Source organism: Acanthochromis polyacanthus, chromosome 23 (assembly GCF_021347895.1).
Source record: "Acanthochromis polyacanthus isolate Apoly-LR-REF ecotype Palm Island chromosome 23, KAUST_Apoly_ChrSc, whole genome shotgun sequence".
NCBI classification, from domain to species: domain Eukaryota; kingdom Metazoa; phylum Chordata; class Actinopteri; family Pomacentridae; genus Acanthochromis; species Acanthochromis polyacanthus.
In genome coordinates, this window is record NC_067135.1 from 26,343,102 (window position 1) to 26,355,638 (window position 12,537).

A 12,537-nucleotide genomic window follows, 5' to 3' on the forward strand; every position below is an offset into this window, starting at 1 on the left:
TACAGAGCAGGAGATAGAAGAGCTTCAGAAGAAACTGGAAGAGTCAGAAAGAAAAGAGGACAAAGATAATCCACCAGTCAATAAACAAACTACTGAACATCAACAAGAGAGAAGTCAGGATCTACCAGAAGAACAGAATAATCCTTGCTGATTTATTGTCTGTCTTTAGTCCAAATTACAATTTTAAACAGTAAAACAATTTGTTCAGCTTTGAGTTTTATCAGCTGATCTGCTCACATCCTGCAGATCAAGGCGAACACAAGATGAAGTCAAAATGAAGTGAAATGCTGTTTTCCATCCTCACTGGGTTGACTCATTTCTGTCTGTATTCATTCTGAGACATTTACAGACCTGATCTCTACATTATTCTAGTTATATGGTACATTTAAACGAAAGAAGTCGATTTTAGTGGTTTCCATGAGTGTTAAAAGCTTCAAATTACCAATGTAAATGTTAATGTCAAGATCTTACAACTTTATAGAGAAACAACAGTTCTGCATGAGCTACAGTTTACATTTACTTTAACTGACAATGTTATCTACAAGCCCTAACCTTTTCAGAATTATCTGTTAATTCTATGATTTCAGAATTAAATTTTCTTGCTTAATAATTAAAAAAAAATTTCTTCAAAAACAAGAAATGTGGTTTTATTGTTGGATAGAGAAGTCACACTCAATGAGGAGACCGAGTTCAATATGTTTGTTCATGATAACTGTGTTAAAACGATGAGTTTGTGCAGTTTGTTCAGTAAATTCAGGCAAGGTTTTGCTTTATTAGCATCAGTAATACTTTGTACTATGTTTAATTTGAATCCAAGTTTTGTTTTTTTAACAATTTATTTCAGAATCCCCAAAGTGGCTTTTTAAAAAAAAAAACAATTTAGGTCCAGAATAACATGTTGCTATAAATATTTAATAGAATTTTTCTAATTGTATTTTTTTATTTTAAATCACTGAATATGTTGCCTTTTTAAAATGTTTGCAGTAGTTAGAGTTGTATTGGGAAATTCATATCTTGTGCTTTGAATTTGTTTTATTTAAATCAGGTCATGTTTTTACTCAGACACTGAATAATGTTCTTATGTATTGTACAAATATTTTTTGTGTAAAAAATATGAATAAATGAAAACTTCTACAGATGAATGTTTACATTCTTTTACAAACTACAGCTAAAGTTGTTCATTTTTCTGCATGACTTGTTTAAAACAGTGGATTCTAATGAGACATATGAAGAATTACTCAAGTTATTAAATATAAATGCCAATGTCTGTTGAACTAAATGAAGAATATTCATTTTTTAATACAGTAAAGAACATTCATGTATAGGCCCCTTGAAAAATTAACAAAATAAACTTTTTTTAAAAATCTTGATGTTACAAAGCAAAGCCAACATGCAGTCAACAACTGAGCGTATTTCAGTCATGAACAAATCACAATATACAGAAATTTAAAGCCCTGCAGAAATGTATGCATCAATTTAACCTTTATTTAAAGAGCAATGCTGAAAGCGAAATAAGGTTAGAAAAATAGTTTTGACCAGTGACGTCACTCTTTCTGATGATCTCATGGTCTTGTGAGGAACTTCATTCAGACAAACACAATGATGCTTTATTTAAACAGTTTTCTGTACGTCTCCAAAGACACCCAAGAAAAACAATACGAGGCATTTTAAAAGAAAATAAGACATTTATTTGACAGAAAGTGTATTAGACACCAAAAACAGGCAGGACCTGGAAGAGAATATATTTACTGTATAAAACAACAAATATACAAAAAGACAAAATGTGACTGGAGGGGGCAACAGAGAGCAACAATGAGAAATAATCAGAAAATATAATTGTGAAGAGACACAGCAATAACTTCACCTGTAGAATCCAGGAGGACAGCATCTGAAGTGTGACTAACTTTAATGTTGTTTCTGTCCTTTTTAAAGATTTTAAATGGACACCGCTGTGTTCCAGGATTCATTAGTGCAGCTGAATGCTCATTGGTTGTGCTGCTTTTGTTGGCGTTTCTTCTTTCAGTTTTCTTTGTTGTGTGGAAACGGAAACCAAACCAAACCAATGTGTCCCAAGTTCCATCTCTGACTAACAACTAACCAGTACAACATAAGAAATCACAGCATGGTGCCTGTCTGCATGTCATCAGCTTTTCCTATAAAATAAATTTGCATTTACTACAGATAGAAATGGAAAGTTTTGATTATTTGTAATTATTCTTTTACCCCCTTGATCTTTAAACTCTGCGCTGAAATGCATCACCCAAATGACCATTTATCAGAGCCAGAAACAAGAAAACTTTGAACTACTCATGTGGCATTTGGTTCTGTCACAACACTTAACCACATTAAAGCTTCCATTTCAATCAAAAGTTCGTTATTTTTAATGTCTCATTTGAAAATTCGGTAAATATAAACTATGTATTCTAAACAGAATTGGTTAAAAAAAAATAAATCAGTATTTCTTGCTGCAACCTTGAAGCCATTAATGAAAAAATGCAGAAAGTTTGTGGAGTCCCAAGTTTTGTTGTTGTGAAAACTGATTACAGTTTTTTTCATCTTTGTAAAATAAGTAATCAAAGAAACTTCAACTTTAGTTTCCTATTTTTCATGATTAACGTCTTTGTAACTTTCACATGTCTTCACTGAAGACATGTCTGACTTCTCTCTGAATCTTCCTGGTGGTTTTGTTTCCATAGAGGTGCAGGACTTTAAACTGAACCACAGTGATGAATACTGCAAAAGAAGCAAAACACTAAATACTGCAGTTGAAACAATATGAAGATTTAACTTTCTGTTACCGCCCGGACAAACGTCATTTCCCCGAAGGTATTGTTTTGAGCTGCGAGGTCTTGCTTGCTTGTTCCGGTGTTTGTAACAATTTGGTTTGCGCTCGATAACTCGATAAAATATTGATGTAGCCTCACCATATTTGGTACACAGCTGTACCATAATAAGACACAGGTCAAGTTCGCATTTGGTGACCGTGACCTCATTTTCAAGGTCACAGGGGTCATCTGTGTCGCCGGGCGGTCCAAGTTTGGTAAAACTTCTTGTTAAATTTAGGATTCATTAGGTCATTTGTCGTTGTGTCATTTCTCATAACTAACTTTGTTGTGACTTATTAACAGTACAACTTATTTTTGGACCCCAGCGTTTCAGTAGCTGTCCGTCAGGTTTGACTGACCGAACATCAACCACGACTTCTTTTCATAGAGACGGAAGACGCTGTGGTTTTTCTTCTCAGGGTTTCAGAGACGCTTTCTGTGGTCAGAGAGGATCCTGATTCTGTAGACACCTGAGCTGAAAAAAAGTCTGAACCTGAGCTGCGTTCACCCTTCAGAAAATGTTTTCTCACACTAGACAGCAGCCACAGCAAAACTTCATTTACAGCTTTCAGCAATAAAATCACCCAAGAACATCTTTACACAGACATCAGCAGAATTCAAAGATGTTTTTCATGTCTAACAATAAAATCACAAATCTTTCTACAGAAATTGTCCTCGTATCGAAAAATAAAACTTGAACAAAAAAATACTGTAAGTTTATCAATCACTGCTAAAAATACCATTTGATACTAAACAAATACAACTTAGAATGTTTATAAAGACAGTCCATGCTGTGTAAGATGTAACTTACACATGATTACTGTCTTTGTTGTTGGATTTATTTGGATGCGACGTCCGTCTAGATTAGTCATCTGTGGGAATTGAAGCAGAAACGTCTCACACATTAACATTGTTCACATAATAGAAGTAATGTTCATTTGTCTTCAATTATTGACAGTAAAATTGATGTTGATCTGCTGACTGCACCTAGTTCATCCCTAGAACATTTTGTCAGTGCAAATATAAAATCCATTTACTTCTATAAATTTCTGAGGCTATTTTTACAGTAATTTCACTGTTTTTACTTTAAAGTTCTTTAATCTTTGTCATGCCAAGGACAAGCCAGAACATTGTCAGCTCATCCAGATAATCTCTTTTAATATGATGCAAATCTCAGGAAAAAAAAAGTACATTGATGGAAAGGTACAATTGTCTCAATTGTCTTTACATGAATCTTAACCTAACGTGTTGGCTCACTGACATTTTGTTGCACCGACAAGCAAATAAAATTGTTGGAAAGGCATTTCATGCAGTGTTTTTTCCATATCTTACACCTCGCTACAATATATACTCAGAGTAATTCAGCCCACAATAAGAGCTCATTGGGCATCTATCAGGCTTCAAGGCTTTCCTCGATGTTGGATTATTGTTTGATTTTGTTGAATAATGAATGGAAATAAACTGATTTAAGGAATATTCTCATTAACTGACTGCACAGCTATAAGTAAGAATCACCAGTTGTTCAGTTATTCACTTTTTTTCCTAGATTTCTGCTATTTGACATGTGGAGTTCCCCATGGCTCAGTACTTGGTCCTCTTCCCCCCCATCATTTACTTACATTCATTTTATCAAATTAAGCATACCATGAAAATCTGTCCCATTATGCTGATGACATGAAGCTTTTCAGTTAGTGTAGTGAACAAATCAGTGATCAGCTGAATGACCTCATCTTTGCTACAAAAGTGATAAAGCATCGTATTTTGTTGGTGTCAGACTCTACTTGAAGTGTATTTTGTCAGTGGAAAGTGGATTTTATTTTTTTACCTCCATGTTTCCGACGGTGATATTTTCCCAACAGTAACAGCAGCAGCGTTGCAGATAAACTGGTGAAAACAGTCTTTAATAAGAGGTAGATGAGAACTGGAGCTTGACTCAAAGAGGCTGGACACTCTGAAAAGATGATATAAAGTTTTTCTGTCAAAAGTGAGGTTGGTCATTTTGAACAAAACAATATTCTCATGAGATATGATGAGCTACATTTGGAGTTTAGGGTCCTCTAAAGAAATCTCATATATCTCTTGAACTTATTAATGTCACAAGTTTTATGTACCTCTGACAGTGAGCCACTTCTCTTGGGATTCTCCAGCTCCAAGAATGTTACACTTGTATTGTCCTTGTGATTTGGAAAAACTCTGGAAGCTCATGTTCCCTGTAGAGCTGCTCCCGATGAAGTGTCCATCTTTATAGAAGTCAGCAGTGACGTTGGCGGTGACCTTGTTCTTGCAGTGCAGCGTTACAGCTTCCCCCTCCATCACGGGAAAGTCAGGACTCTCCAGGACCACAGGAATAACTAATCAAATATGAATTCAAAGATGTAAAATTGACTAGCATCATACAAGACAAAGCCTCAGATACAGAAAAGGAATGACAAATAGGCTTTCAAACTATATTTAAAGACTAATCTATTGTTGTTCAACTGATTCACACATTTTAGTTAACATCCTGCTCAATATTTTGTACATTTTCTGTGTATTCTTGCAAAATAAGTTCAGTCATTGGCAAGGTTAATGCTATCATTAGTATAAACCTTAAAACTGATTGTCATTTCTCCTTTGTAACTACTTGCAACATGGAAGTCATGCTACATCCTGGAAAACATGCCAATTCACAGTTTTTTTTCTTTTTTCAATGTCAGGGTCAATGCAACTGACTGCAGCAAGTTCTGCATTCTCCAGATATCCTGTGCTGTGTCTGGTATGTCTGTTGACTGGCAAATGCATTTACCTTTGACTTCCAGCCAGTTTTCTGAAGATTCACCGATTCCAGAGAACTTGCACTTGTAGAGTCCTTCATCCGACTTGGAGACACTCTCGATGGTCGTCTCTCCATTGTAGCCGGTTGCAAAATGGAAGCCACGTCTGTAGAAATCCGCGACATATTTTGCACGAGTTTTACTTTTTCTGCAGCGAAGAGTCACAGATTCTCCCTCCGTCACGGGGTGGATGGGACTCTCTAGGATCACGACACCAACTGAAAACAAGAAAAATACTTTTCATTCTGCTGTCTGCAAATGACAGTCATCCCTATATCTTTTGTTCATTTTGCTGTATTGCTATTGTTTGCAGTTATATTCTGTCATGGTGTCACAAATTGTTTTTTTGTTGTTGTTGTTCCAGGCATCATTGACAGATGCTCATAAAATTCCAAAAGAAAGAAAAGCAATACAAGTCACACCTTTCTATTTACTTTCCTAACCTCTGAAAGAACATCAGGTAGAGCCTAACAGATCAGTATAACATTATATAAAGGATCTGCATATAAATTGCACAACTGTTAAGGCACATTTTGCTCGTCAGTCTTACACATTTTAAGCTTTTCACTTTAAGCATTTTAAAATAACATGTAAAATGGTGAGGACTGAGGTTGGGGACATGGTCATTTGTCTCAACTACATGGCATACAATGAGATGAGAAATAATAATAAAAAAAGGTAGAGAGAGGAGGAGGGGATAAGAGGAACAGGGACTGGAGAGACAAGGTGGCATGGCACACGGGCACAGACACCTGGTCAGGTAGGAGGAAGTTTTCCTTCCTCCTTGATGTTTCTTTGTTTCCCCAAGCAGGTTTTTACCCCATGCGCGTTTAGGTGCTGGGGTTTTGTTGTGTTAGTTTGGGCTGGAGATTACTGGCAGTTCCGTTATTCGTCTTTTGTTTATTTCAGGTTTAGTTTCCATTTTTAGGTAGTTTAGGGGGAGAAAATGGAAAGACGCTGGGCCAACCACGCCATGGGCCGTCGTTCCCAGCATCTTTCCATTTTGTTATTTTTGGCCGGGGTCTCCAGCCCTCGTTTTTTTCCCTTTGTTCTGTATTTCTGTTGTTGATCACCTTGGGTTAAGCAAATAAAGCTTGTGGGATTAATTGTAACATTTCTGTGTGGCGTCCTTCATATGTTCCAGCCTCCTACCCCTATTGAGCCGTGTGCTTTCTTGTTTGTATGGGGGCCATAACATACTTGGGGGCTCGTCCGGGATAACAACAAAATTTGCTTACATCAGCAATTTTCGTTTTAAGCTTCGCCGTGCCTGCGAATTGGCAAGGGAAAATATGTCAGTTGCTCAAATGAAAATGAAAAGGTGGTTCGACAGAAATGCTGTAAATAGATCTTTCAGGCCCAGCGACAAAGTGTTGATGTTTCCTGTGCCTAGTTCAGTTTTGCAGGCGCGTTACTGCAGCCCCTATGTAGTCCAAGAAAAGGTGAGTCAGGTGGATTACATCGTTGCTACTCCAGACCGTCAGAGGTGTGTCACAATAACATGCTGCCTTGCCTGGACAGAGATTCTGTTCCGTTGTCTTCTGTTACTGCCGGGGGTAAAGCTGTGTTAGCGCTGTCCAGTGCTGAAAGCATTGATGAGACTCAGGTAGCCGGGGCGCTGTCTAGTGCTGAACCCATGGCGTCACGGCGGTTCCAGCCATGTCTGATGTTGTTGATCTGTTGAGGGCTGTTGTCCAAGAACGGTTGGAAAATTCTGAAATGTTGTCGAAGCTTGATGAGTGTTTATTACATTTGACTCGGTCACAACGCAGGGTGTGGTCAGTACAATAAAATCTCATATTTCTCAGTTCTCAGATGTAACGACTCGGACCCATGTGCTGCAACATGACATCGATATGGGGGATTCCCCACTGATAAAGCAGCATGCGTATAAAGTAAATCCCGATAAGCGCCTCCGTTTACAGCAGCAGGTAAATTATATGCTGGAGAACAGGATTGCAAAACCCAGCTTCAGTTTGTGGAGTTCGCTGTGCCTCTTAGCTGGTAAATCCGATGGCTCTGATGGGGTCATGAAGCTGGACTGCTATCTTTTGCACCGAGTTGAGGATTGTGTTGATCGTAATGGCAGTGCCAATTATGTGACGAAACTCGACTTGTTAAAAGGATATTGGCAGGTGCCTCTGACTCCTCGGGCAAGTGAAATTTCCACATTTGTGACCCCTGACACTTTCTTGCAATACACGCTAATGCCATTTGGCGTGCGTAATGCACCTGCTACGTTTCAGCGTTTGGTAAACACGGTCTTGTCAGGCTTGCCAGGGTGCGAAGCGTATTTGGATGATATGGTGGTTTATTCGAGTTCGTGGTATGATCATCTGCAGCAGCTTCAGGTGGTATTTGGAAGGCTGTCTGATGCCAACCTCACACTCAATTTGGCAAAGTGCGAGTTCGGTCGGGCCACAGTGACATATTTGGGAAAAGTTGTGGGTCGTGGGCAAGTCAAGCCGGTGCATTCTAAAGTTGAAGTGATCCTGTCTTTCCCTCTTCCTGCTTCACGTCGTGAGCTGCGCCGTTTCTTGGGGATAGTGGGGTATTACAGGAGCTTCTGTAAAAACTTCTCGGCTGTTGCGGCTCCGCTCACCGACCTATTGAGTCCAAAGACTCGTTTTCATTGGTCAGGTAGTTGTCAGCGTGCGTTTGTGTAAAAGCCTTGCTCACTCATGCCCCAGTCCTGGCTATGCCCACATTTGATTGTCCATTTAAGTTGGTCGTTGATGCAAGCGATGCGGGGGCGGGTGCTGTCCTCCTTCAAGATGGAGATGGAGTGGAGCATCCAGTCTCATTTCTCGAGAAAATTTAATCAGCATCAACGTGTGTACTTGACTGTTGAAAAGGAGGCTCTTGCCCTTATTTTGGCACTCAAGCATTTTGAGGTATATGTGGGCTCCGCTAGTGCACCTGTTGTCATGTATTCCGATCACAACCCTCTTGTGTTTATTAATCAGATTTGAAACGCCAATCAGAGGCTCATGCGCTGGGCACTATTCTTACAGTCCATCAATGTGGAGGTCCAGCACATCAAAGGCTGAGAGAGTGTCCTGGCGGACGCATTATCTAGATCTTAGGTAATGCGTGAATGAAGTCCGAGGTGCTCTGACCCCATTCACGTTTTTAGGGTGTGGGTGTTACGTGCAGCATCTCTCTCTCTCTCTATGTATGTATGTATGTATGTTTGTGTGCATATATGTGGTGTGTTTCTATGAATGTGTGTTGTGTATGAGTGAATCTATGCATATGTATCTGTGTTTTATTTGATGTATTTAATGCAACTAGATATATCTAAACTAAATTCTAACTAAATGTATACTCTCCCTAACTTCTCTCAAAATGACAAATGGCAAATGCGCGAGCGTAATCTCCTCTCAAAAACCCACAATTTGAGGAGTGAATCAGACCCCTATGCCTTTTAAGACCTGGACAGATTGAAATGTGAAACCCCTTCAACATTTGCGCGAAGCACCGCGACACGCGATGTGACGTAACGAGGCCTCGTTCTCGATAGTCACGTGATTGTGGGCGTGCTGAAGCAGGGATCGAAACACCGTCTCGGAACACTTTCACTTCAAAAGCTCGGCACTGTGTCGAGCAAACTGGCTCGAGCGTAACATCACTAGTTTTTCTGTCCTTTATATAAGGGTCAATGTAACTGTCTGCACTAGACTATCATGTACTTAATGTAGCATAAACATAACCACATGAACAGTCGGAGGTTCTAAACTCTCCAGATATCCTGTGCTATGTCTGTCCACTGACAAGGTGCCCTGCCTGATTTGTAAGTAGCTGCTATGTCCAGTAAGAAGTGCAAAGGTTTTTTGCAAACATCCACAAGTGACCTGTGTGCTTTTCTATCTTTTACGTAAGGGTCAAGGCAATTGTTGACACCAAAACTGGTATGCTATTAACGTAGCATGAACAGAACCACAAAAACACAGTGGGAAGTTCTAAATTCTCAAGAAATCTGATGTCTGTCCACTGACAAGGTGCTACAGCCTGATCTATAAGTTGCTGCTACATCCTGTAAAAAGTGCAAACATTCACAGGAAACCTATCTTTTCTGTCTTCTATATAAGAGACAATGTGACTATCTTCAGCAGACCAAGATATATATATAATGTAGCATGAAGAGAATCACTTGATATCTGCACCTGAAAGAGTTCTCTTATTTGAACACTGTTTGACACTGATTATATTGCATGCTCTTGAACACTGACATACATACAAATCGGCCCACCTTTGACAACCAGCCAGCTCTCCTGCGATTCTCCAGCTCCTGAGATGTTACACTTGTAGAGGCCTTCGTCAGATTTAGAGACGCTGTCGATGACCATGCTTCCTGTGTTGCTGCTGTTGATCAGGATGCCATCCTTGTAGAAATCCGCAGTGAGGTTGAAAAACAGCATCCGGTTTCTGCAGAGCAGAGTCACCGTATCTCCCTCCAACACCGGAGATGTGGGACCCTCCAGGATCACAGCTGAGCAACACAAACAAGTAATGAAGAACTTGACCTGTAGCGACTCAAAACTGGTCATTAATGCAGAAGTGTAATGTCAACTGTAGTTACTAGTATTCTGTGTAGTATCATTGTGACCACTGTGCCACATTAGCAAGCATAGTAAAAATGTATTGCAGATTAAAAGATTTGTGCTAATTTTGGTAGAAATATGTACTCACCAGCGTCCTGAGCATCATATCTGTCCTGTAATTGTGCAACAGGCAACAGCAACATGTTCATCACTGGACAAACAAAAGAACTGAGTTTATTCAGATGTTCACATGCTGGCACAGACTGACAGTTAAGACGCTTAGATGGAATTAAAAAGCAAGAATTATTGTGATGCATGTTGGGAAGTGACCAATTTAGCTGAGACTAGTTCTTGTGTGCTACAATGCGTTAAAATGAATAAAAGCAAATAGCGAAATTTTAAGTAATTACGAGGTGAAAAACACATTTGTATTTGAAATGCTGAGGAATAAAAATATTTAGTTGTGCAATCTTGAGAAACTGAAGATAAGAAATGCATTATGTGCAAACTCTACAGTAAATGTATTTAGTTACTAGTGTTTTACATTTAAAACTCCTGGATATGATCTAAGATCTTGAGGAAAACTACTTGTTAGGTGTTTGCACCAGTGGCGGCTGGCCCATAGGGGGCGCTGGGGCTGCGCCCCACCAGCTGTGGAGGGGATTTTTTTTTTTAGTTTTTTTTTTTTTTTAACCAGCTTCAGTTTTACTTATAGTATGTGTGTGCCTGCATGTATTTTAAACCATTTAAACAACATTAACACCAACCGACAACCGAATTTCCGCCGAACTACAGCATGTCATTCTCCCACAGGGCGCTCGGCAAAGTGCCCCTGACCTGCAGCTAAATAGCCAATCAGGTTATGGTTGCTAGGGGAAAATTACTGATAATTGGCCTATCACAGGAACAGAGACTCACAGAGGAACAGACACACAGGAACAGAGACAGAGTGTCTTTTAAGTTTATTTTACATTCAATAGGCAGTATGTAATAATAATATAGTTGTGGGTTGGTTGGTTGGTTCTCAATTCTTTGTATGTTACATTTTTATAGGAAATGTTCTCTTTCATTCTCTCTTCAAAAATAACTCAACCTACATTGATAGCATAACGTCTAATATGTCTGTAAATTGTTACTTCTTCTGTGAAACTGGAAACTGAAATTAAATTATTATTGTGGACCTGTAGTCATTTTCCGACTCTTCATTTGAATGCTTATGCTAGATTAGGCAAGGAAGTCTGTTGGCACACCAGCCCCACCAAGATTTTTTTCATCAGCCGCTACTGGTTTGCACACAACAGCTTATGCAAAATAATCAATATTACACCAATATTTCAGCAAAAATTTCTTCGCTTTACTGACTGATAGCCCTAAGATTATCAATACAAGATGTATTTGCATGTACCCAAGTTAAATTCTTCAATTTACATTGCAGTATAACATCAGTCTCTACTACAGTTAGGTTTTCTAAAGGAGGAATCAATCCTGAAGGCAATTCTAGTGCCAGATAGTGGTCAGAGAAAGCAAAATTACACAGATATGAGTATGATGAAATACCATAATGAAGCAATTAAGCTAAAATAAGCCTGGAACAGAGCAATGAAAAGTAATGCTGGCAGTTAAACTGATTGAATATTACACAATAAAAAAGTATTGCACCTGAAAATGAGATTAAAATGGAATTTTGTCCTTCACATGACAAATAAAGCTAGTAAGAGGTGTCAGGAGAGCATATAAATCAACATTTAATCATCACTGCTACTCTATATGATGTCCTACTGCATGAACAGACAGACTCACACAGTCCGATGCAGAGAGTTGTCGCCTCCATGTCGCCTTCTTCTTGACTGAACGTCCGTCTGAACTTCAGCTGAAGCGAAGCAGTGGAGACCCACCTCTTTGCTCTGACGCCTCCTCAGTTCTGGAGCGCAGAAGCTCATCTTAAGGTCGCGTCTCGCAGATAAAACGCTGCGCTTCTATCTGATCTTGATTGTGGGTCACAGAGCTCGTCTTTTGCTGCTGGTGTTGAGTTACCACAAAACATCTGATAAACTGATTTCATCGTATTCATGACAGAAACCACCCAACAAGACTGTGTTCTTATAGTGGCAACAGTGTCCCCAATAAACTAATGTCTGATTCCTTTCTAAAACACCACTAGTGACGCCTTAAAACTGACTCCTACTCAAGTTCTAACTTTTTAAAATTATGATGCTCCATTTCAATTTAGAGATGTTATTTAGCACCCAATGTGAAAAAAAAAACGCCTTCACAAATAAAATGCAATCAATACAACACAGTAAAACACAAATTCTAGGTTAATCTTATTCAGTTAAGTTGATCTCAAGGTAAAGT

General features: G+C 39.0%; 2 protein-coding genes across 2 annotated transcripts in view; one reads left to right on the forward strand and one right to left on the reverse strand.

Moving 5' to 3' along the window:
• The window catches only part of LOC110946484 (butyrophilin subfamily 2 member A2-like), a 417,600-nt gene that overhangs the window by 322,341 nt on the left and 82,722 nt on the right, over positions 1-12,537 (forward strand). The gene's annotated exons all lie outside the window — the stretch shown is intronic.
• Positions 1,695-12,029, reverse strand: LOC127532333 (low affinity immunoglobulin gamma Fc region receptor III-A-like). The gene is made up of 7 exons (XM_051943938.1): positions 11,983-12,029; positions 10,331-10,393; positions 9,891-10,130; positions 5,611-5,856; positions 4,937-5,176; positions 4,651-4,776; positions 1,695-3,697 (listed from the first exon to the last, which is right to left on the reverse strand). Exons 1-7 carry the CDS (start codon positions 12,011-12,013, stop codon positions 3,690-3,692), a joined length of 954 nt encoding a protein of 317 aa, XP_051799898.1. The 5' UTR covers positions 12,014-12,029; the 3' UTR covers positions 1,695-3,689.